This window comes from Colossoma macropomum, unplaced genomic scaffold (assembly GCF_904425465.1).
Source record: "Colossoma macropomum unplaced genomic scaffold, Colossoma_macropomum, whole genome shotgun sequence".
Lineage (NCBI taxonomy): Eukaryota > Metazoa > Chordata > Actinopteri > Characiformes > Serrasalmidae > Colossoma > Colossoma macropomum.
This window is the reverse complement of record NW_023494794.1, coordinates 1,867,362-1,893,888: the sequence shown is the minus strand read 5'-3', so window position 1 is coordinate 1,893,888 and position 26,527 is coordinate 1,867,362. Positions and strand designations below refer to the sequence as shown.

The window sequence follows — 26,527 nt, the reverse complement described above, 5'->3', positions numbered from 1 at the left end:
TTAATATTGCTCTAATTAGCCACCCGTCGCTAAGGATCGATACCGCAGCGAAGCACACACACTCAAGAGGCTGGGGAAGAGTCTTGTCAACAATCAGTCATTAAGCATTGCCTGTTCCAGAGGCGAGCTTTAAAACGTCGAGCAGTTAGACCCATTTTACGGATGATTAACCTACAAGCCTGTGGAGAAAGTTTGAAAGAAAGGAATCCGAGGCGGCAACAACAACAACAAAAATGATCAACCTGGTGCCAATTATAGCACCTTTAATTGAATAAAAACAATCGGAAGAACAAATGGGTCTCATATTGACAAACGTGAGTGGACATAAACAAGTCTGCAAACTTTATTGCACACCTGCTTAAAAAAGCTTTAAGAAGCTAGTTCAGCATCCTTAATAAAACTAAACTAGGACACGTGAGGATGTTGGATTTGGCCTCCAAAGCCACCCAAGACATTTTTATACTATACATGACTACATGTAGTATATACAGCATACACTATATGGCCAAAAGTACATGGACACCTGAACATCACACCTATATGAGCTTGTTGGACGTCCCATTCCAAAACCATGGGCATTAATGGATGCATCCCATTGGGGTTGAGGACAAGGCTCTGTTCAGGTTAGTGAAGTTCCTCCAAAGCAAACTCACCATGTCTTTTTGGACCTCACTTTGTGCACAGGGACACATGAGTCATGCTGGAACAGCAAGGGGTCTCCCCAAAAGTATTGCCGCAAAGTTGGAAGCATAATATTGTCTAAAATGTCTATGCATGTTGTAGAATTAGCATTATTCTTAACCGGAACCAAGGGGTCGAGCCTAAACCCTGAAAAACCCCAGGAGGGATAATTGCCCCAGACCATTATCCCTCCTCCACCAAACTTTACTGTTGGCACTATGTTGGTAGCCGGTATGTAGTGTTGTCCTGGTATCTGCCAAACCCAGATCTATCAGACTGCTAGATAGTGAAGTGTGATTCATCACTCCAGAGAACGTTTCCACTGCTCTGGACTCCAGTGGGGGTGTGCTTTACACCACTCCAGCCAGCGCTTGGCATGGCGCATAGTGATCTTAGGCTTGTGTGCAGCTGCCATGGAAACCCAATGGAACAATGCAGGGAGTGCTGCAAAAGAGGACAGGCAATTTTTATGTGCCATGCACATCAGTACTTGGTGACCACACTCTGTGAGTTTGTGTGGTCTACCGCTTTGTGGCTGAGCTATTGTCACTCCTAGATGCTTCCATTTCACACCTCCACTAGATGGGGCAGATCTAGCAGGGCAGTTTTACTATAACTTAACTTATTATAGTGTATTACACTCTATACATTTTAAAACAGTATTTTCGAAGTACTGAAGTATCAAAATACAGTGTAAATGTATAGATATCATTTTCAGATATCAAAAACATTGCACTTTGGCCCCCAAGGACAAAAAAAGCGTGGGCACCTCTGAACTAGACAACGCAAAAATTCAAGGAAAAGAAGGCCAAGGATCTTTGTGAATTCTGAAGTGGCCAAAGCAGTCAAGATAAAAATAAAACATTCTTAACTTGAATGTACAAGAACAAAGATTATTGTTGCAAAAAACTGAACATACAAAGAAGGTCACTACGGGTGCTTAAAGCAAAACAAATCTGAATCAAAAGAGAGTGAGGAAAGTATTGCCTACAAATGGCTAAAAAAATCAGACAAGTGTAGCAGAGATACACACTTATTCCTTCGAACAGCGTACGAAAAGCCAGGCACAAACCAAGCAAACGGTTCAGCCTCTATCATCAGTGCTCATGAAGCAACTCTCTCAAGGTTCTAGATTCTGCTAGGGACTTCCTAAAGTGACAATACAACAACTAGAGAATACACTAAGTTGCAAAGCTAGAAATCAAATACATCAAAAACATCAAAAACCATTTCAAAGTGAACAAAGACCCTCTTTTCACAAAAAAAAAACAAAAAAAACGTTGAGAATAAGATCCTTATTCATACCACTAGGGAACAAAGACAGAGTTCAAAAATCCAAAAGGCCTCCCTCAGAATGTTTAACTGATTCCGAATATTTTCATCCTCAGAGCTTGTCTAGTTTTACCAACATACAATAGAGGACAAAGACACGTGATGACAAACAACATTTGTAGATCTACAAGTTACCAGCTGTCTGATCTTATATGTTCTCAAAGTTTGAGGGAGTGTAAAAGATTTACATTTCACAAACTGAGAAATGAATAATGTGAATATGCATTAATGTGATGAGATGTAGTAATTTTGGATCATTTCTATTGGCTCATTCATCATCAAATGTTCCCACAGTGTAAAGCACAGATGGTGTTTTCAAATGGAAAAAAAAAAGAAATGAAAAAATGGGCTTTTGATGTGACGGCAAAGAAAAGAAGATAAAGCCTTAAAGAGCATAATATATGATGTATATATTGTGAAGACCTTCAAAGCAAATGTAATGTAATCCCAGCATGTTAAAGATCTGAACTGCAGTGAGAACATTCAGCACTGAGTTTACGTTGATTCGTTTAACATTCTGCTCATTGAGCCTTGAGCTTTGGCCATTTAGGTGCAGCAATTTTACATTGGACCAAGTGCCACTGGGGGGGCCCAGCGATTGGTTAAGGGTGGCCGTGGCCCCCTCTGGCCCCCACTCGACAGCGCCACTGGTGTAGAAATATACTACTTATTTACAAAATGAGCAAGTCTAGGTCCAATTCTAAGACTTTAGTGGCTACAATCTGCTGAGCTGTAAGAGAAAGTGGAGGAGGTTGTAACAGTAATAAAAAACATTCCCCAAAGCAATATTTATTTAAAGTTCTTTTCAGGTACGAGCATGTTTTTTTCCCATTTTCATCTGTTGAAACTGGGGATGAACTCATTCCTTGTTATACCCTCCACTGATCTAGTTAAGGGTTTAACATTTGCTAGATGAATATGTTCGAACGCTAGGTGACTGATAACATTCTATCATGATATTTTCCAAATATTTCACAGTATAACTGTACTGGATGACATTTCAATTAGCATTAATACAGTAAAATGAACCTGTGCTTCTTCAGCACTGTGACTCTATGCTAAAAGAATATCTTACAAACCTGACAGAGCTTGTTTCGTTCTGTTTTCTTCCCTTAAAATTACATCAAAGGGAACTTTTTACAGTATTTTTAAACCTTAACCAGACAGAAAGCATATTTCCATGACACACGTTGCTGTTAACTGTCAGATCCTGGATACTGAGATTAAAGTGCACAAGATATATAAAAAGCTAAAAACAAACAACAAGCCTGCTGATATTATAATATGGACAAAGTACTCTTTTCAAATGCCACTAAAAATACATGTACCATGCAGTGCAAAAGTCAGAGACCACCTTCATGAATTAAATTTCCAGTCAAAATAGCCATTAAGTGCAAGTTATTCATTTATCAGCATCAGAAAAAAACAGAAAACACATATTTGAAAGAAGTTCACACAGAGGTCTCAGCTAAATCTAATATTTTTTTTGTATTGTGTGTTCACTCTTTGCCTTTAGTACAGCTTCTGTTCTTTCCAGGAGTCTTGCTTTCAGTTTTTCAAAGAATCTGCAGGGATATTTTTCCATGCCCCAAAGTTCAGGTTCAGAAGTTGGTTGCATTTTTTTGCTTCTCACAATCCAAGTAATCCAAAATTTAGACTCATTATGCCATAAAACCTCATTTCACTCTCAGATGTCCAGTTTCTGGGCACATTTTCTTTTCTTGCTAAAGGCTTCTTGACAGTTATACCTCCTTTCAGACTCATAGTGTTGAGTTGTTTTCTCACAGTAAGGATGGACAGAAACACCTGTGGATTTTCTCCTCTTTGTCAATGATGAAAGCTTTAAGTGCTGTTTATCGGATGGGACAGTTTTGGTGGTCTACCAGGTCTTGCGCAGCTGTTAGGAGTTCCATTTCCTCTATAACTTTGAACGATTTTTTGAACTCCAGTTTTGGAAACTCCTTTTTTCACTTATCATTTGATTTTCTCCTTTCCTATGCAAGTGGATTCAATCATCTCAGAAATATCTCCTGAAAAATGATTAACTTGTACTTAATGGCCATTTTGACTGAAAATGAAACCAATCTATCTGACTTTTGTACAGTACTATCATGCCTGTACAGATGATATATTGGCCAACACTAATATGCACACATTAAAAAGTCTTTAAATGTTGGGTTGAGGCAAAGACAGAAAACAGAGAGTTGATTGCAAGCAAATGAGCGAAGCACCATCTGAACTCTTCTTAGCTGATGCACTTAGCTAAGTTGATCCTGAGAGCTGAGAAAAAAAACACTCCTGTGATTTAACGAAGCCACAGTTTACCTGTCACTGCAGCTCCATTATGACTCTCAGGTAGAGGCTTGCTTTGCCTAAGAACAAGAAAAGGCCATCTCACGTACACAAACCTCCAAACCCCTCTGGTGCCGAGGGTATAAATATGGAAAGGAGCTTCACGCCAAAAAAAGAAGTATCGCATCTGGTTTTGACAAGAGCGACAAGCTGTTGAAATCGAAACGACAACACCTCCGCAGTCTAGTGCTGCAAGTCACACCAATGTCTGAGAACAAGACACTGTCACAACGTGTTCTGCAAACAACTAGAGGTGTAAAAATGCATTGATGTATAGTGATAGACCAATCGGGAGACACACACTGATCTTGGACTGTGTAATGTTCAAAAATAACTTTTAAAGGGGAATTCCAAATGTTTGAAAATGTCCAGAGTGGTTTGATATGAAATGCTGCATTGTATTGGGAGTCGGAACCAGGTGTAACACTGTCTACAACACAAGTACAGCCATTGTTTTACTATTCAAAACAACCAGTGAACCTACATTATCGTTTAAGTTTTTATTTGTGATGTTCATGATGGTGAAACAGTGGTAAATCTGGAAATAATTAAGTTTTCTTTGGGGGCTATTTATTTTACCTTACAGCACCCTCCAAAAACCTCTACACTATGAATGGGGTTAAAAATGAGTTCTAAGCAAAAACGTTCTTAGAACTACCGAAAAACCATGTTATGGCATTCTGTGAGGAAAGCTCAGAGGCGTTAAATGCTTTGGACATCTGGTTCCTATCACCACCACTGTGAACAATTCTGACTCCATAAGTTTCTCTAGAATTGTGCATTTCACATCAAACCACTCTCAGTGACTTTGTTTAAATCGATTTAATTACATAGAAATTGTTTTGAAAAACTAATGGAATTCCCAATGAATTGGTAGAGACCCACTACATTATATGATACTTTTTTTTTAAAGAATCATCCATTTACAGGTTCTTCAGTGAATCAAAAGTGGTTCTTTTATGGCATCCCTCCAAATAACCCTTTTGGCACCTTTATTTTTTTAGAAGTGAAGCACCTCATGGACCTGGCTTGTAACTCACTCGCTCATGTTTAGCAGGCAGAAGATTGTATTTGAATCTTATTAGCACTTTGTTTTCAGCTTTTGATGCTTCGTATAAATAACACTGTGCATCCTTGTTTAAGAATGCTGCCATTTTGAAAATTTTAATTCTGATTTTTTGGCCAAAATAAAATTGTCTATTAGCTAATATCAAACATAAATCCACATTAAAAAAAGATATTTGTATATGTCAGTTGAACCATACCACGACGATTCCATGATTCCAATCAAACAGATTCATGTTAAAAGCTGAGATTTCATGATTTATGCTGTTTCTTAAAGACTAAAATCAAATCACTCTGAGATCAGAGAAGTAACAGTTAAACCAAAGCACAAGCAGGTGACTTCATGACACCCACGACTCTCCAAAATCTACAAATCTGAGCTTTAGAACCCTTTGCCTAGGCCAGCAATGGCTTTGTTCATCTCCTAAAATGTTATCCTTGGTGGAACATGAAGAATAAGTTTTTTTCGCATTATAAACAATGACGTCTCTTTCATTAGCAGCTGCTAAAATGTGGAGAAGTAGAGAACAAGTGAACAAGTGACAGGTCACCTAGTGAATTAAAAAACAAGCTTATGGACAGATTTAAAGAGCAATACTGAATTAGAAAGGTAGTGGATTAAGAAACGCTATTCAACGATAGGTTATAATAAAAGTTCCTATGTGGCCCAGTCAGCAGATGCTAACCGCATTATCTTCACAAGAGATTAAATAGCGTAAATTAAGTATGAACACAGTGGTTTCTCAGAGGGTGACTCATTTCCTCTTACAATGGAGGCTGTAATTATGCCAGAGTTTGTGGCACACGACTTGAGCCAACGAAGACGCAACTACAAAGCTCATTAGTAAGTGTGGAAGTGTTTGCAGAACTCACACTAAAAGCCAATATAACTTCTAACATTTATTATCATATAATTTTAACAAATAGGTTACTTTTTGCACAATATTATATGAGAAAAGCCTTCCTCACACTCCTGTGTAAGAGATTCTTACATTGATAGGATACATCCAGTTGTGTGCAAAAGTTTGTGCACCCCGGTCAAATGACATGTTGATTTTTTAAGTGAAAATAAGTTAACACATCCTCTACAGTGAACACACTACTGCACATTTTGTTGCACACTTACTGTTTATTTGTCAAATTTAACATATTGGAAAAAATCAAACATAAAATATGGCCTCTAAAAAAGTCATGGCACATTTTATAGTGTATTTTTTATTAATATATTAAACACAGAAATATGTCAGAAAAAATCTACATGTAATTTGACCCAAGCTTTATATAAAAGTGAATTTTTGGGCCCCCTGCGCGGACCCCCTTGCTTCACCTCATTTCGCTTAGCAGAACCTGTCATACCATAAAAATGTGTCAACATTTTCATAAGCATACTCCTTATTTCGTTATAGCTTCAGATTTCCAGCTCTTCCTTAACACACAGCAAGCTGTGAATATGATGTAAATACACTTTATACGACTGGCTGGAACTGTAAAGTTTGTTGCTTCTCTAAAGTGCTGCATCTTGACTGTGGCAGCAGAGCTGTTTTGGATGGATACATTACTAAACGCCCAATTAAAAACACACTCGCATATCCAGCTACAGATCAAACGTGTGAAATTCACTAGTGTAATAATGGAGCTATTCTGGTTTGAATTTGTACTGTACTCAGGCCGAATGACGGAAGGCTAGAGAGTGTTTATCATATACCAAGTGGACCCCGGACCACTTTCTACTTCACCTCAAACTTTTACTTTTCAGTGGTTGAGAGAATATGACAGAATATCTCAACACAAACACAACACAGGGAAACTCAAACAACTCTGTGGCATCATTTCCATTTGACAACTGCGGTTACCGTAGCACAAGCTTCCTTTCTATAAACAGCTCCAGTATATCTTCATAACCCGTCTTTGACATACAGTCTTCCTTCTGCTCTTCTTCTTTTTAAGTTTTATTTTTCCTGACATTTTTGAAAGGCTGATTTGTGCTGGTGTGTGTTTTTTGGCAGCTTCTTCATCTGAACTGAAAACAAAATTCTCCCTCTTTGTACCAGGCCAAACCACTGAGGGGTCTCTTCTGGAGGGGTGACAGAATGCAGGATGCTCTGCTGTTGGCGCTCTATGTAAAAACGATGAAGAATCTTAAGCCTTAAAATTACTGGAAAAAAAAGTATCTTTGTGAGTCATCCAGTCTATATCCCCCTCCTCCCCATGCATACTCCTAATGTCAGTTCATCAAGCCTTCAGCATCATCTGAATGCATGAGGAAGAACCATAGGATCTGATAGGAGCTGCAATAAAACTCTGCAGATGAAGAATCAAACCCTTCTGCTCTATGATAAACATATTACTGTCTGTTATCTTTTAAATAAATACAATTTAGTGCTGCTTCCAAACGTCTGGCCTGTAATATGAATCATCAGTTTTGTGAAGGTCCATGTTTTCATATAAACGAAGCTCATTCACACTTTATATGTTCTTTTCATGATTAAGGTGTTCTGCACTTAACACTTGTGTTTATGTGCTTATTAACACTCCAACATTCTTAGTCATCACCAATGATAAAAAAAGCGGTGTAAATATTTCTAGGGATGCACCGATATGTGAATCCTGGGCCGATACTGGCATCCAATATTTCACATGCATGTATCTGCCAATGTCAGTGTGGATGCATTTATGTACACTCATATGCAATCAGCATTTATTGTTATCTAATTTAAACAAACAAGTTCATTTTGAATGTTATATGAGAAAAGGCTTCTTCATACTCCTGCATAAGAGGCTCTTACACTGATAAGATACATCCAGTCGTATGAAAAAGTTTGTGACCTGTTGATTTTCTGGTTGAAAATAAGTTAACACATCGTCTACAGTGAACACAATACTGCACATTTTAATGCACATTTATTGTTTTTTTGGCAAATTTAACATATTGTAAATATTATAATAAATAAAACATAAAATGTGGTCTCAAGTTCTGCAGAGGATACATAAAAGAAATAAAAAAATTGTCTTTATGGGCAGAAGAGAAGAGTTTTCATTATCAGTACAATTTTATGAAAAGTTGCTGTTTTGTTTTGTGGAACGAAAAAACATCTAAACCATGATTTTGTCATTAATTGAGACGGAAACAAACAGAAACAAGTCAGAAGTGCAGACTCGACGCTGTCGATACTGAAGCAAACAATGTAAATGAAATACAAATTACATTTGAATATTATAGCAAATGTTCACTACATCAAGCTACAACAAGGCTTTCGTCTGTTAGCTCACGAATTCTAGCAGGTTCTCTCTACACTTCTTATTAGGAACCTATTATTAACGTGCAAAAGTTTGAAAAACCCCAGTCAAATGACACGTTTGGTTGATTTTCTAAGTGAAACATAAAGTTACACACATCCATAAATAAAAATAATGCATGGCCATGCCGTATTAATGCATGGGAATGAAATCTTAATGCGTGGCCACGACTTACTCAAGGCAAGCGAATGAGATAATGCCTTACTTAGTCATGGCCATGACTTAATTATCTTGTTCCCACGCCTTACAAAGTTGTAGCCAGGCATTATTTTTATTTCTCTAGCATGTCACCAGTGGGGCTCCGTTGAAGTGTGTCCTGCGTGGAGGAACTGATTTTCATTTAGAAAATCAACAAAACATGGAACCTGAGTGGGAACGTCCAAATTTTTGCATAGAACTATCGCAGCCTTACTGCTAACAACAGAGTCAGCTGCAGGACCATCACATGAAGAGAGCATCCGTCCAGTAACCTACCGTAAGAGACGCAGATCTACATACTACACAAATCTAGATTTCCCGTAAGTCGAGCTCTGCTAGGAGTTTTTCTGATAAACACGGTGATGTAGCGTGTTCTACGATAAAAGCTCCACACAAAAGCTACACTTACAGGAAGTCTTCATTCGCAGCGTGCTTTTGGAGCAAAATGCAGTGCTGCATTATTAATGACAGTCTTTTTCGTCAGAAATATACCTCTGCTTTTATGGGAAAATGTATAAAGTGGCCAAGCCTAACACATTATCCTAAACATATACCGAACGCTGCACGAGGAAAAAAAGAAAAGCAGAGCTATATCACTGTTAAATGTGCCATCACAAAAAAGCCCCCCATTAATGGTATTGCACTTAGCGGGATGAGGCGGGCTTGAAATAGCTTGAGGAGCTCGTCATCTTTATTGCGCTTTAACAGCTCGCAGCCCGACGTCGCTAAATCGAATGAAGAAAGTGAAAATTATCCGCCTGTCCTCCGACGTTTTTCCTATATCGAAAATGAGAGAAGTGTAGAACGTGGAGAGGTTTACTGGAGATGAGGAAAGTTCATGAAGAAAAAGTGTATGAAAATGAAAAGTTAAAGGGGCGGAAGCTCTTAGAACTTTGGATTAGAACTATATGCGGAACATATTTTATCAGCTAGGACTATTGCTTTTGCTTTTTATTGATTTGGCTTTGTTCGCTACTGGGGGAATTACTGGATTACTACTTTTGCTCCAATCCATCAATCCATACCATCTCTGAGCTTTCGCCATCCAATCATCTGAACAGTCTCGAATCCATACTGCAGTTTCATGGGTTGGCTTGCATGAAGTGGTTGGCTAACATCATTTATCCAAGTGTCCTTAAGCTGCTTCTAATTAATGGATGTACCTATTTTATAGTGCAACATTCATTGCAATGTTGGTGCTTTAATATATCCAAAGCAGCCATTTAGTACAAATCCATTTTTCAGCATCAGAAACTTTCACAGACACACAGAAGCCTCAACAACTAAATATAATACCAAACTTGCTCCACTCTTCACCTTTATTACCGCTGCCTTCAGTTCTTCAACGAAATCTGCAGGGATCTTTTTCCGCACCTCCAAAGCTCAGTCTTAGAAGCTGCTTTTCACGATCCAATTAAACCCAAACACATTCGATGTTGCTGAGGTCTGGACTCTGGGGTGGTCATGCTCTGAGACCACCAGAAGCTTCTTTGTTTGATTTGTCTATTTTCTTTTTTCAGTAAGGGCTTCTTGACAGCTGCACATCATTTCAGACTCATAGCGTTGAGTTGTCTTCTCACAGTGGAAGGATGGACAGAAACACCTGTGGATTTTTTCAGATCTGAAGCAACAGTGGAGCTTGACTTTCTCCTCTCTCTCAAAGATGCAAGCTTTAAGTTCTGTTTATCTTATGGTGACAGTTTTGGTGGTCTACCAGGTCCTGCACTGTTGCTAGAAGCCCCACTTTCTCTGCAGTTTTTAATTTTGAACTCCTGTTTTGGAGACTCCTACTTTTTTCACAAATTTTCTTTTCACTTCCCTCTTTCTTATGCAAGTGGATTATCTTGGATTTAATTTTCTCAGGAATATGAAAAAATTAATCACTTGCAGATAATGGCTGTTTTGACTGGAAAATTAAATAAATTATTCGTGGTCTTTGACTGGAGAGGTCTCAGCTCACCATTCAAACATCAGCTAAAGTGGCATAACTGAACAGCTTTGAACTGTAGAGCAGTCAAATTAGGTTCTTTGGAGTTCTGAATGTTCTCAAACAGCTTTGGCTTGAGTTGGAGTGACGTTAGACACATCATCCCACTAATGCTCTCATGGCTGACTTCAATCAAATCCTCACAGCTATGTTCTAACATCTAGTGTAAAGTCTTAAAGGAGAAGCAGTTACTGGAGTAAAATGAGAGCCAGCTCAATAATAATACAGTTAAATTAGAAGGGAATGTTGGATGAACAGGTGTCTGATCTGCTGTATTGCTCTAGTGTTCTATCCTAAAGTCATCGCTATAAACATGCCTGACGTACCTGCAACAATTCTCAATATGCTTTTAAGAGCGGCTAAGATTAGTGCATCGGCATCAATACAGAGAAATAAGACGGTTAAGAAGCTTAAAGCTTAAAGCCAAAAACAAAATCAGTGGCGTTAAGCTGATGCCTGGACTCCTAAAGCAGCCCTCCCTCACCTGTTTACACCATCAAAGAAGCTGTACTATCAACACAATGTCCCCCCCCAAGAGCCTACAATTATTACTGTAATTTTGCTGGGCTATTTGAAAGTAATCACTTAGATGAAGTACACTATTACCTAAAGGGCTCGCATCCTAGATTTCCATGTGTTTAATACTTTTCCTTGAGGTCCTTGTATAATATTTATGATTTTATGACCAAAAAACAGTCCTAATAAGTCCCTCATTTTTACATGACCAATTTCCAAACACTTTTTATCCTATAGAATTAAACAGATTGGGCCTTAAAGACTGACATATGTAAAAGACCTCTGTTCTGATTGGCTGCCTTAATCAAACAGTCCAGGCTGAAACACCCCTTTTTTGGGGGTTTTGTGACATCACAGAAACAATCCAAAACAGGCTGTTTTTTTGCAGCCTAGATTATACATATAGACCATATGGAGTGAAGAGTGAATGGCACATTTTGAAACTTTAACAATGTTTACACACTACATCAAACCAAAAAAGTGAGGAACACTGATTTTTTTGTGATACGGGCTCTTCAATCAATTACGAGTACATTTGATTTACACTGTATATTAGTAGGTTTGAGTACCTCTGAACATTTACAATTGTTTTAATGTCAAACGATGACAAAAAAAGTTTTTTGCTTACTTAATAGCACAAAGGTAGTATGAACTGAAGCTTCTATTAAAATCTGCATTTTCAACAGAATTTTTCTTCAGAATTTCTTCTTTCAATGAAGTATGAGTAAGAAGTAATTAATATACAATTAAAAAATGCTTTTGTTATCAGTGATAACTGCCTCTTTTAAGGGTTCCCTTGTTGACCAGAAGGGGCCCTGCTGAAGTGAAGGTGGTTAATTCTGGAACAGTACCATAAGAATAACTGATTCACATGAAATTACTACAACTTTCATCTACCGGTGAGCAATATGACGATATTTTATCGTTATTGTGATAAATTATGTCAAAATACTGTTTTTCATATTGTGGATATTGTCGGTACTTAAAGAACACTGACCAACTACATGTTTTATTATGAAGCGAGCAAAACTGGTCCTATTTAATTGGATTGAGTGCAGTGAAGTTTGTAAAATACTGAATAAAAATCATTGTAGTTGTATGATGATAATGATGATGATTATTATTACTACATTTTGTATACTGCACTACAGGTTCTATTTTGTCTGTTCCAACTTATGAAATATCAGAAAAACTAATATCGTCATGCATATCATGTATTGTGAAAGTGTCTTGAAGTATCGTGATATACTTTTGCCATATCACCCACCCCTACGTTCATCTATCAAAAACTAATAAACACTGATTGCTTCAAGGATATAATATGCATTAGAAAACAAAGTTAAAAGAAAATTTTGTGAAAAAGTGAAAAAACAGGAGTTCTCAACTGAAGTTGACAAAATTATTAAACGTTCTAGAGAAAACGAGACTCCTACCCACTGTGCTAGACCTGGTAGACCCCCAAAACCATCAGATAAACAGCACTTAGAGCTTTTTTCTTTAAGAGAGAGGAGAAAATCAAGCTCCACTGTTGCTTCAGACCTGAAAAAATCCACAGATGTTTCTGTCCATCCTTCCACTGTGAGCAGACAACTCAACACTATGAGTCTGAAAGGAAGCTGTCAAGAAGCTGTTACTGAGAAAAAAGAAAATAGACAGAAAACAAAGAAGCTGCTGATGTTCTCAGAACAATGGACTGACCACCCCAGAGTCCAGACCTCAAGTAGAAATGCAACCAACTTCTAAGACTGAACTTTGGAGGTGCTGAAAAACATCCCTGCCGATTTATTTGGAAAACTCAAAGCAAGCCTCTTGAAAATAATGGAAGCTGTAATAAAGCCATGTTTAATATAATAATAAAATCACAATTCTTCTAGCGGACTCCACAGACTAAAAACCAACACACTCATGTATCTGACATGACGACATGAATAGCACAAGAGAGTGAAGCTTTCAAATCCTCCAAAGTTGATAATGATAGTATGCAATGTGCTAAATGCTTTGTGGGTCATTTGAGGCTGAAACTGTAATAAGGCAGTATAAAATAATGCAGAGATCGTAAGAATATATGAGCTTTCAGAATGGTCCTACGAGGAACACAACGTTGTTATAACACCATTAACCTCTCAATGTTTGGAGCATTCATTGAAAAACATTACTTGTACCAGTGCTGAAGTATTTCCTCATTTAAAGTATGATCTTCTAAGAATAAGACTCACTAAACTATTCAAAGTACTACATACAATCACCTTAGATATTAATAACATTGACACACTGATGAATTTCGCAAGTATCTGCAAAGCTAATTCCAATGTTTATTTAATGCCTAAATAATTACATGAGTAAATGATTCTACACCTCACAGTCTTTGATAATGGTTCTCTGTATACTGAATGTCTCAGTAGCTTGGAATCATCTGAGCAGGCGCATGATTTACTCCTTTTTAACCAACACATTAAGTATTACCCAGCTGAAAAAAGGAAAGCTGTCTGAAAATGCATGCTTTTTTAAAAGCACTCAATGAAGCTGATCTCAATCGAGCCGAGATATTAAGCCTTTACAGTAATCATTTGGTCACATCATCTCATCACATCATCTCATGTGGCTAATATGACCCACAGTCATAGAAAAAGCTATGATTGCTACGGCTAAAAGCTATGATTGATATGACTGTACATTTCCATTATTGTGTTTTAATATAAAAGGGTTCTATTCAAAAGCCCTGAAGGTCTTCCTGCCCCTCCGTTCCCCTCTTTTATACCCTTATGGCATGTTTGACCTTGTGCTTCGAGATGGAGTTACATATTCAGCGCCTCATAGTAATGCCCTAATCTACCGCATGCATCGGCTATGGCGTCAGCTAAAAGCTCCAGGCAGTTCAGCTTGTTTTATGGTTGAACTCTGGGAAGTTCTGACCTCTAGATTTCTAGGCCTTAACTGGAAGGTCAATTTTTTTGTCATCAGCATTTCGCTGGACTTTGTTGATCAGCCAGTATGTTCTCACAAACATAAAGATTCCTAAGTGGATCATGGCTTGGATGTACTGTTTCTCATTTGGTATAGAACCTTTCTGTAGAGGTTCTTCAAACTTTAAAAAGGTTCTTTACAGTCATGCATCTCATTTACAAAATGGCTCTTTAAAGAATTATCCATTTAGGGAGGAGTTGTTCTATGATATCAGTGCAGAAAAAAGTAAGGGAGGTCAAACTAAATAGAGGAACATAACTGAACCACATACAGCCTGTTTTTAATTTAACATTGTAGAAAATACTGCATAACCATCTTTGGGATTCTTCCATTAAAATTCTTACAGGTTCTACAAAGTTCTACAAAGGTAGTGGTATGAACCTGGTATGGTGTGAACCTAAAACTTACAGCTTGTAAATTACAACTGATGTCTATAACAACAACTTTCTATGAAAATATACTGTAATATATTTCTTTTTTCTCAACTTACCTGTCTCAGTGTTTCAGAAGGTCGCCTATAAGGCACAACTGGTACAATTTTGCATAGCTGTAATTTTAGCTTTGTTATTTAAAAGAATGGTTCAGTGAAAAATCTAATTTACACTTTTCTCCACTTACCCCCAAATGTAGTCAGTCAAGATAGGTTTGGTGTCCACATTTGGCTTCTTTAGTTTTAAACTGGAAATATAAGGCTAATATTGCTAACAAACACTAGAAGTCAAGAGTCACCCAAATGTTTACTTCATATTCATAGTTCACAGTAAGTCATACTGTGTCCTAAACCACACTTACAAGTCTGTATGACCTTGAGTGACGAATGAAGACCTGGACGAGGTTTGAACAGGTCGAGAAGGTTTATCCGTGTATTTACTGAAAAGATTACGGTGACTATTGACTTCTAATGTTATCAGCAGCTCCAGCGCTAAACTAAAGAAGCAAAACTTGGACGTTCAACATGACTGAATGGCTGAATGACTACAGTGCCAAACTATTCCTTGAAGGCAGTAGATGGTTCAAGATGGACAACGTCCATTAAAATAAAGTGAACTGCAGGTATTAAGTGAAAACCAAGAGCAAACTGGAAATGGACATTTTTGAAATTCCTTTCAGGCAAATTCAGGAGTCAAATTCAGTGTTAATCACCTCTAATCTATAAGCTGATATACTGTAATGCATCAACATCCTACTGTAAAACGTGCTAATTCTGAGTGTCATATAAATAGCTAGCTATCCTAGCAAGTGATTGTTATTTCTTAAAGAAAGTTAGCTTGTTAATTAGTTTTCCTCCCATCAAAACTTCCACTGCAACTCAATTTTTATGTTTACGTGGTAGTTGGGCCTCCCAAAATGTCACTTGCATGATGACCCTTTTCGGAAAGAAAGCGTAAAGGGGCAGGGCAAGATAATAACATTCTCACGCCGAGAGAAGGGCAGAGCGACATGTGCCAGGAGGCGCAAAACGTCAAAAAAGAGTGTGAGGAGCTGCTAGAGCCACATAAAAAGGGCAGCGCCGACCCCGAGCGAATGCTGACAAGAAGGTTTGATATCTTACCCAGGGACCCCTTTGATCTTGCTGACTTCCACTGTGGCGATAGAGTGCTTGGCACCCGACTGCACCTCCCACTCTACTTTCCACTGGTTGCTCTTTGACTTTGTGTTGAGCAGATTCACCCCCTTCTTGGCTTTCACCCTGAAACGGAGAGAGAGAGGAAGTCAGTATCAGTTAAGTCTGAGCGTACAGGGTTAATCAGACATTTCCAGGAGGAATGAATAGACACATACAGATAGCCTGCAGTCATGACCCACTTCACTTTCTGCAGTGACACGGAACGCCAAGGATAAAAACAGCTGAAATACTGACTTCACTGTAAGCAAGAGCACTTCTGATGTACGTGAAGGCCTTTCTGATTTTGCATAACCGTGTTTTGCATGATCATGTCACCATTTCTGACAGTAACACCAAGCAATATATATATATATATATATAACACTCTAAAGGAAAACAGGGATTTTCATCCCGGCCTCACAGGGTTAAGACGAGTTGCATTTGTCCTGGATGGAAAAGAAGATTAATAAATAAAGAGCCTTTTGCAAATGCAGAGGTCACCACATTACAAAGTACTGTTAGATTTGCAAGGAAGTGGATTACACCATGTTATGCAACTGCATAACAATCTGAAAGATTTTTCTGACCTCAACTAACAAATAGTATCCGTACTCTTTCCAAGAGACTGACCATCACACAAATTCTTAATGTTTCAGCGAGTGCACAGATGTGTGCATCTGTGTTAATGTTTCAGAGAGGAACAATGAAGGTTGCTAAATAGTTCTTGGCTTGAATGTAGGGTTCTAACAAAAGCCTTCAATTAGAATAGAACCTTCACATTATGTACGGTACAGTCGGACAATACTGTCGAATAGACAGGAAATAATCCTGTGCAAATACAAAAAATTATAATAAGTTAAGAAAATGAGGAAAATAAGTTGACACACCCTCTGCTGAGAACACACGTCCGCACATTTTAACGCACAATTACTGTTTATTTGCTGAATTTAACATATTGGGAACAATTAAACATAAAATGTGGCCTGTGCAAAAGTTACAGCACATCTAATGTTATGTTTCTTTTTTCTCAGAAAATAAACAGTAATTGTGCACAACAACAGCAGAAAAATGCCACTTTCAAGTGTGTTCTCTGTAGGGACAGGAGTGTCCAATCTTATCCACAAAGGGCCGGTTTTCATTCCAGCAAAGCAGCAGCTCACATGATCAGCAGTGTAAAGACTGAACAAGTGGAATCAGGTGTGCTCCAGGCTGTTTCGAGTGAAGACCTGCAGCCATACTGGTCCTTTGTGGATAAGATTGGACAGCCCTGCTGTAGAGGATGTGTTCATTTCCTTTCACGTAGAAAATGAACAAAACGTGTCGTTTGTCTGGGAGTTTTTCTGCATTTAACAGTATATTTGTGAGCTCCTGCGGTTGTGGGTTTACCGTCTTTCTCAGTGATGCACAAAAATGCTATGTGAATGCTAATGCTAATATACATTGTGGAGAAAAAGAATTAACTGTCCAGTTCACAGAATGAACAGTAATGCTTTTACATGCTGCTTCTGATTTTTCAGATTTCTTTCACAGTTAAAATGACAAACCGTTCCACTTCCTTTTCTAGCACCAGTGCTACCTGCTCAAAAAGTTTAAGTCCAGCCCTGGTTCTCACTCGCTTCTCATTGACATAAATGTTTTTTTAAAGGAACAGCTCAAATACATGCTAAAGCTGCTAACAATGAATAATTTAGTAGCAATAATAATTATTAATAAGAATAGTAGTAAAGTACTAATTTAGAAGTTAGTAGTCCACCAGTTAGCATGATATCATCTGAGTAATGCTAAGCAGTGACTATTCACTTCCATTCACTGTTAGTGATATTAGCACTACTGACAAACATTCTTTAAATGAACCATTGAAAGGCTCTTTTAGGGAACCATATGAACAATCCCTTGGAGGGTTCTTTAGGGAACCATACAACCAATCCATTGGAAGGTTCTTCAGGGAACCAAACGGACAATCCCTTGGAGGGTTCTTTGGGGAACCATACAACCAATCCATTGGAAGATTCTTTAGGGAACCAAACAGACAATCCATTAAAAGATTCTTTAGGGAACCAAACGGACAATCCCTTGGAGGGTTCTTTGGGGAACCATACAACCAATCCCTTGGAAGGTTCTTTATAGAATCATACGAACAATCCATTGGAAGGTTCTTTAGGGAACCAAACGGACAATCCCTTGGAAGGTTCTTTATAGAACCATACAACCAATCCACTGGAAGATTCTTTAGGGAACCAAATGGACAAGCCATTCAAAGGTTCTTTAGTGAACAAAAAGTAGTTCTATGGCAAAGAACCCTTTTGGGCACCTTTCTTTTTTAGAGTGCATGTATTTGGTTTGTGGCATTCTGGTGGAGCCAACAATGAATTGTGCCCTGGAGCAGATTAACCAGTGAATATGAGGTCTTGTATTATGAAGTTGAAGGGCTGCTGGAATAGACAGATAGAGACAGAGCGGTCCACACACAGATACCAATATATACACACAGAAAGTGAAAAGGCTTTGCTGATATACACAGTGGTCCTCCCCCACACACACAAAATAAAACCCTGCACCAGCTTTTCTGCCGTGATAAAATAAATAAAAAAAAAAAACACGCATAGAAAAAGCCACGCAAACAGCTTCAGTGAAGACACTACAATTATTTATTCATGTCACAGACGCTTTCTGCCAAGGCAGGCCTTTATTAAGGGCCGCAGTGGAGAGACTGACTACTAAACAGGAACAGCTCTTCTACAGCTCGCCCAAAACCTTCAGGGCCCAATTTACCAAAAGAAGCGCGCACGGGCTCAGGGATGACGCAGAACGATTGCTATACAAAGCACAAACGCGTCCACTTTAACCTCGAGCCTACATGGGCAATATGCTCTAAACTGTTACGAAATGTATTCATATTTTATGTAATTAATCGGGTGCAGTGCGTTTACAGTCTGTCAATCTGAGGAACTGTATTCACGCTGTCTCAGTGGATGTTAGCAATATCCAAATCAGCTCTTTTCAAAGAACTATCCAGAAATCAAAAAGCACTCAGACCTGAGACACTCATAACTTCTGTATGAATGGGCGTGGCTAAACTGCTGTAGGCTGAACACATGGATGTATGTAAATGAATTGGTTCTTATGACATCAGAGAAACAACTAGAAAGGGAAAGTTGGCTCGAGAAAGACAGCTAATGCTTTAAAAGTGAAAGCAGTTGCAGAACACTTTTGATAATCTAATTGGGTTTATATAATAATTCCAGGTAGCTGCTATGGTGTTGCTATGAGGTTGCTATGGTGTTCCAGTGTGTTGTTAGGGTGCTGCTTGGTGGATGTCCTGGGTTTGCTAAGGTGTTGGTAGGCTGTTATGCAATCCCTGGTGGTTGCTGAGGTGTTGGTAGGCTGTTGTTATGGTATCCCAGGTGGTTGCTAAGGTTTCACTAGGATACTTGCATGATGGTGACATGAGAGGAGTGTCTAAAAACAATTGTCTACAGAGTGTATACTGACTGTAGTTGAATAAGATTATAAGATTATGTAAGTGGAATGACTCAGTTTCAGGATTTCCCCCATTCATTCCTATGGACACTGGGCCTCATTCACCATCGTCTTCCTAAGGTTGTTCTTAAATATGTTCGTGAGAAAGGTCCTAAGAAAAAGTCTACATCAGATTCATGACGTGTTCTTAAAGCACAGAACTGTTTGCATCTTTGTGCTCTTGAGTGTGTGTAGATTCAGTTTTTACCTAAGAACAAATCCCACATAATAAAAAACTGGTGAATGTCAGAATCTCTGAAATTTCTTCTTAAGAACGATGGATGAACGAGGCCCATTGCACAGACACCGTAATTCGAATTAGTTTAAAAAACATGAGCAACCTATTTGAATATAGGCTCTATGATCCTGCAAAGTTTTGTAGTTTTAGCTTGAAAGCTGTAGGAGGAGCGGCGCTGCATATTTTTGACTCTAAAATAATAATAAGAAAAAAACAAACAGCAGTAAATTGGCTTTTTCAAGCCAAATTAATGAATTGAAAACAGGCTGTTTGTGCAGCTTAGTCTCCATCTTTGGACTGTACGAACTGGGAAGACACTTTAACAATGTTTACAAACTTTAAACTCATTTACTAAATTTGGTTTTCCATAAAATGGGCCCTTTAATGGACTGTAAAAGAAAGCAGTACCGAACAGCCTCTTTGAATTCGCTTACATTTTCTCTCTTGTAGCTGAGCTGGCTTTCTGTCGTGAGTTTGTGCTTGGAATATGGAAATATACACCTGCATTCGAGAGGCATTTGTTAACCCACGACGTTGTTAAAGATTAAAGGATGCTGCTCACCGGACGAGAAGCGCTGTGCTGTGCGGCGCAGCAGACAGAACAAAGCGCAGCTACAGCACAGGGAGTGCGAAAACTCAAAGACTTGGTAAGGCTGATCCTGGATCAGGACAGGAAGGGTGACGTACACCAGCTGTGATGCTCCGAGGCAGGTGGTTAACACCTTTAAAGAGGTGTTTGATTACAGGGACGCTTGGCTGCGGTTGACATGCTGAACGAGGCGTGCACTTTTTCTTTTCACTTTTTTCACCTGCAGATCACTGACAAGCTATCAGGGCGATCAGCTCAGGCTCTCTGATAACGGTCTGGCTTATCAGCGTGAGTAAACAGCTCTGAGATCTCCCAGCAGTGCTGAGTTGTAACATTGTGGGAAGGGGGAGCGAGAGAGAGAGAGAGAGAGAGAGAGAGATAGAGAGAGAGAGAGAGAGAGAGAGAGAGAGAGAGAGAGAGAGAGAGAGAGAGAGAGAGAGAGAGATTAGATGGCAATCAGATGGCAATCGGATATCAGTGTAGGCATCTACAGCTGCTAGTGTTTCCTGTGTGATGGAACTTGTGTGCTTTGAATGGAAAATGAAAGTATTTAAAGGAGAATTCCACCAATTTGTTAAAAAATTCAGCATAATTCAGTGGTGGAGATGCAAACAAAGTCACTCAGAGTGGTCTGGTGTGAAATGGTTCATTGCAGAGTAGCGTACAGACTCATTTCTTTACAGTGGTGGTAATGGGAACCAGGGGTCGTCACGTCTACAGCACAAATATAGCTGTAAATGTACACGTCCTACATATTCATAACCATTTCATGTAATAATTTTCCGTGAGGGAGCTTTTAAAGACGTCTGGTTCCTATCACCACCACTGTGAACAACTCCGACTCTTCTCTAGAATGAAGCATTTCCCATCAATCCACTCTGAATGACATCTTAACCATTTAATTCTGCAGAACTTTTAAAACATTCCCCTTTAAATGGTTCCTGTCTCGGACGTACAGACTCTAGAAAACAAAACCAATATAGCTGCTATCTAGAACCCTTACATTAGGAGGAGGTTCTTCACACTCGCACATCTCAATCATAAAAATGCTTCTTTAAAAGAACCACAAATTGAGAGTTTCCAGAAACTTTAGTTTAACAGTGAAAAACAAAACGCGAAACTGTAAAATATTATTTTGGTCCCAGTGGTTTTATGTGAAATGTACCGTTCGTTGTGAACAGTGTTCTGTCATGTGTAGCTGTCAATGTGTTTGATGCAGCCTGGTGCCTCTCCAAGTCCAGTCATACGCAAATGTTTTGGCACCCTTGGTCAAATGACATGTTTTATTGATCTTCTAAGTGAGGATAAGTTACACATCCTCTACAGAGAACACACTCCTGCACATTTAAATACACAATCACAGCTTCTTTGCTGAATTTAAAATGCTGGGAAAAAGTAAAACACAAAATGTGGCCTGCAAATAAGTTATGGCACATTTTATATTTTAGGCTTTATTTTTTTCCCAATATGAGAACATATATAAGAATATATATATATATATATATATATATATATATATAAGAAGTATGTGCACTAAAATATGCAGAAAAATGCCCTATTTCAGCGTGTTCTCTGTAGAGGGTGTGTCTTCTTAGAACATTAACAAAGCATGTAATTTGACCCAGATGTTTCAACTTTCGCATACAGCTGTAGCTACTTAGTGAAGATGAAAGATTAATCTGAATTATTTTAACTAAAATAATAAATTGTTGTACTACATCAAAACAACCACATAAGCACCCATCTGGACCTGTGATTGGACATGATGCTCATAGCAGACAGTAAACAGCTCTGTGATTGGCTATGAAGCTCATTTGCATATTCTGATATGAGTGCTGCTAAAGCTTGTACCTCGATAACAATACAAACAATACAAACAATGTACTGTGCAGCCATATTAGCAGCTCTTCTGGACCTCTATTGACCATGTCAGAAGGTTGACTGAACTCTCGGACATGCATTGAGAGAGCAATCTTTCTGCAGGATTAACCTCAAACGGGCTTTCAAAGGCCTGCTCCCGTTCCTTTTGAACTGCCTCTTCCAGCTGCACCTACCTGATAAAAAAAAGAAAGAAAACACACACGGACCCGCTTTGAGGAGTGGACCATGACCAACAGCGGCCGCTCCAGCCGCCCGTTTTAACCAGACCTACCAGATGCCCTTATCTCACCTCCTCTGGCCTCTACCAAAACAGCAATGGTCACAGTCCATTGACTGGTTGTGGAATTAAATATCAGAGAGGCGCAGGCCAGAGCTTCAGCAGCTATCAATGAGGTATCTTACAAGATGACGCTAGCCTTGAAAGTGGACATCTAATGTACCTACAAATGAAAATATACCGAGGATGGTCAGGTGGGCCGTTTAAAGGAGTGCTGAGGATCACAGTACAGGTATAGGGTGGTCCAGTGTGGGGTTGCTAAGTAACAGAAAGGATGAGGATATGAGAAAAAAGCGGAAGAAAATCAACCTCAGAGATGATGCATACTTAAGTTATACGTCTGGTTCCTATCACTACCACTGTGAACAATTCTGACTCCGGAATGAGACTTCTCAAATCAAACTGCTCTGAATGACTTAAAGGGGAATTCCACCAATTTTTCAAAATTTCTGTATAATTCAGTCGTTAAGATGCAAACAAAGTCATTCAGAGAGGTTTGATGTGAAATGTTCTGCTCTAGAGGAACGTACAGAGTCAGTGTCGTCTGAAGAGTTTGATACCTCTAAAAGCTCCTTCACAGGAAGGTATTACAAATGGTTATGAATATGTTGCTGGAGGCCTGAAACACCGTATTTAGTTTTGAGAGCTACATACAGGCTGAAGTAAAGCAAAATACTACTTTTTGCAACTATTTTACCAGCAACATTAAATATAAACTCAGAAGACATGTGGTCATACTGGAAGCCTTTATTTACATGGTGGACACCATGACTCCTGATTCCTATCACCACCACTGTAACAGAGTTCGAGTAGGTATGTTTATCTACAGTGAACCATTTCACATCAATACATTGAATGATTTTGTTTACATTTCGATGACTGAATTATGTAGAAATTTTGAAAAATCGGTGGAATTCCCCTTTAATTCAATCTTTAATAATGAGATTGTACAAAAAATTAGGAAAATCAGTGGAATTCCCCTTCAGATTCTGCGCTGTCATATAAATAAACAAGCATATGGTGGGCACTCCTGGACCCTCACACAGCACACACTGAAAAATACAACCCAGCTCTGACACAGTCTACAAATAACCAACCAATGCGTCTCTCTCTTTCCCACTTTCTCTCCCTCTCTCTTTCTACCCTCCCCCCTATTCCAAAACAGCTGTCTCAGCACTTGCCTGTGTTCGCTAGTGTCGCAGCTCATGGCCTGTGAACTCTGCACACCAATTAAAAAAAATCAGGATAGGCCTCTCCTCTCTCCGGTCCGATCCTGGACCGGTCAGCTGCAATTACTGTCGGGCCCGAGCTGTGGGCACCACTGATCTGGCATCAGCGGGGGGCTAACTGGAAGCTATGGTGGGAAAAGTTTGCGATGATGGATAACTCTGGCCTTCACTCGCCCGTCCCCTCAGCGGTCTGTTAAAAATATGACCATGAAAACCAGCTAAAAAAAAAAATTAATAAAAAATAAATAATCAAAATAAATAAAAAATAACAGAGAGAGAAAATCCTGTAAATAAGCAGGAAGAGAAATGTCAGCAGTAGCATGTCTCTAAGGCATTAGCCTCTCTCTCACTCTCTCTGCATTAGAGCAAAAAAGCAGCCCCTCTTCAGCGGCTAAACCTGGCCAGCCGAGCCATTCTCATTTTTATTTATTTATTTCTTTTCTTTCTTTTCTCTCCACTCATCTGTAGACACAGGGGCCCCTTCCATTAGTATCTCTTGAGCTACGAGCCACTTTTGCAGATTCAGTTCGTCAGTCAAAACAAATGGGCCCTTCCTCCACACTCTACACACCCCGATGCATTATTCAGCCGGCCATGTGTGCTAATGGTAGCGCAGGCCGTGACCTCGGCGCACGTTTAGTGACATATCAATCAATAATGAGGACTGTTAGGAGCCGCTGCAGTGCAACATGAACAAATGCCAAATTTGTATTGTAATTCCACCAGGCCTGCACAGCGCAGCCCAGAGGAGCACGGGTTCTTTTTTAGAGTCCGAGTTCCTCTCAGTGCTGCGGCCGTGTTTCTGCCACTGTTTCCCTTAGCTTGACCATTAGGGATCTCAACCTGCATTTCTGGAGAAGTTGCTTTTGGAAAATGTTGTAAAAACTACAAAGACCGAACTTTGGAGGTGCGATAAAACATCACTGGAGATTTCGTGGAAAAAAAGAAAGTAAGTCTCCTAAAAAGAATGGAAGCTGTAATAACAGCAAAGAGTGGACGCACTAAATACTAAAAACTTATATTTATTCTTCTGTGCAATTTTACATTTTTCTGGTTTGTTTTCTTAATTCATACACTTAATGGCTGTTTTGAATGGAAATGAAATAAATGAAAGGGCAGCCTCCATAGTCTCTGGCAGTGTGCACGGCTACTTATGCAGACTTTCCACATTATTGGTTATTATTGTGATAACTAATAATACTGGATGGTATAATTGATATAGAAATTATTATTTCAGATATCAAACACTAGACTCCACTAGGTCTACTGATATGATTCTCAGCTCTCGACTACCCACTTTACTTAAGCTTGGGGTGGACTTAATCTCCATTATCACTTCCTCAGTAAAGCAGAAGCGCCCTTTTTTAACGTATCAACACCTTCTTATTGCTTTTTAATTGTATTTCACATTCTTTTACAAACAGTTTAATCTTAAACCTTAAACGGCCAGGGCCCACAGGGGGTCGCAAAGTTTATTACACACATCTATAACCTAAGAACAACTCAATCAGTTTGCACTGAAGTCCCTGTAGTTACTGAATCACAAGTCTTAGTATGCAATAAGCCTGGGATTATAAGTTAACAAAGATCTCACAGAACAAAACAAAAGTTCCTGGATAACTGTGTTAAACATAATGAAGACATGCAGTGACAGTTTATAGAAAATACTCTCAGTCATATCTAATTTCAGCACTTTCAACTCTATATATATATATATATATATATATATATATATATATATATATGTAGAGCACTCATGCACTTTGTAGTTCACACAGGTGCTGCAAGTAGATATGATAGAGTATTTTGTATATATATATATATATATATATATATATATATATATATATATATAAACGATGACACCAACATAGCTGTCAAATCACCAACCAATATATCAGCAGGGTCTTGTATAAGCCCACCTACCGTGAACTGTGAATAGCATTGCATGTGCAAGTTGGAGATGTGTAGGTGATGAAACAGTGAAAATGAAAACACTTAATATGCTAATATGCTACCAAAGTTTACATATTTATGAATGTTTACATATTTCTCTCAGATTATGCTGCTCTATTGCTTGAAACATCCTACGGCCAATAGGACCTAAAGCCAACAAAGCTGCCATGACTTTACACTGCATAAATAAGGCCAACATCAACTAAGTACTCTATGCAGTGAACTAAAAGAAGAGCTAAGAGGGGAAAAGTACAATATGACTCAGAGACATTACTCATTTCAGGAATGGCAGGACAGAGGACAGGCAGACCTATAGGGTATGTTTATGAAATGACCACTGAGTGGATGCTATAGTGGGCAGCGTCTGCTTGTTTGGACACATGGTGTAATCAGTAGTGGCAGTCATATATATGATTCACAGAGAGAGAGAGACAGAGAGGGAGAGGGGGAGAGGGGGAGAGAGAGAGAGAGAGAGAGAAAAAGAGAGAGCCTCAGTTATCTTTAATGCAAAACAAAGAAGGACCGACCTGACAGGCAGGACTTACACACAAAGATGGCATTTCATCAAAGTTTGGAACAAAGCAAAGAAAAAAAAAGTCATTCCCGGAGCGCGCAGAGAGAATTCCCATCAGCAGAGATTTCCTTCCACTATAGCAAACAGCAGAATGCAGCCATCTATACTACAGCACTGCCACCGCGAAATAAACCAACTTTATTCTCCCTTGACGGCGAAGCACACAGCCTTCAGTGGGACTCCAATCTAAAGGCCTCACTCCGTGGATGAAATTACCAAAGACAATAAATCAATGTGGTACTCACAACTAACTGGACTTTTAGGAG

At 38.9% G+C, this 26,527-nt stretch overlaps 1 protein-coding gene across 3 annotated transcripts in view; it reads right to left on the bottom strand.

Annotated features, from left to right (window-relative positions):
- tmem132e (transmembrane protein 132E) overlaps positions 1 to 26,527 on the bottom strand; it is a 391,143-nt gene that overhangs the window by 60,207 nt on the left and 304,409 nt on the right. For all 3 annotated transcript variants that reach the window (XM_036579860.1, XM_036579859.1, XM_036579861.1), the window contains exon 3: positions 15,945 to 16,082. In XM_036579860.1, coding sequence (XP_036435753.1) covers positions 15,945 to 16,082 — 138 coding nt within the window. The remainder of the gene's footprint in view (positions 1 to 15,944; positions 16,083 to 26,527) is intronic.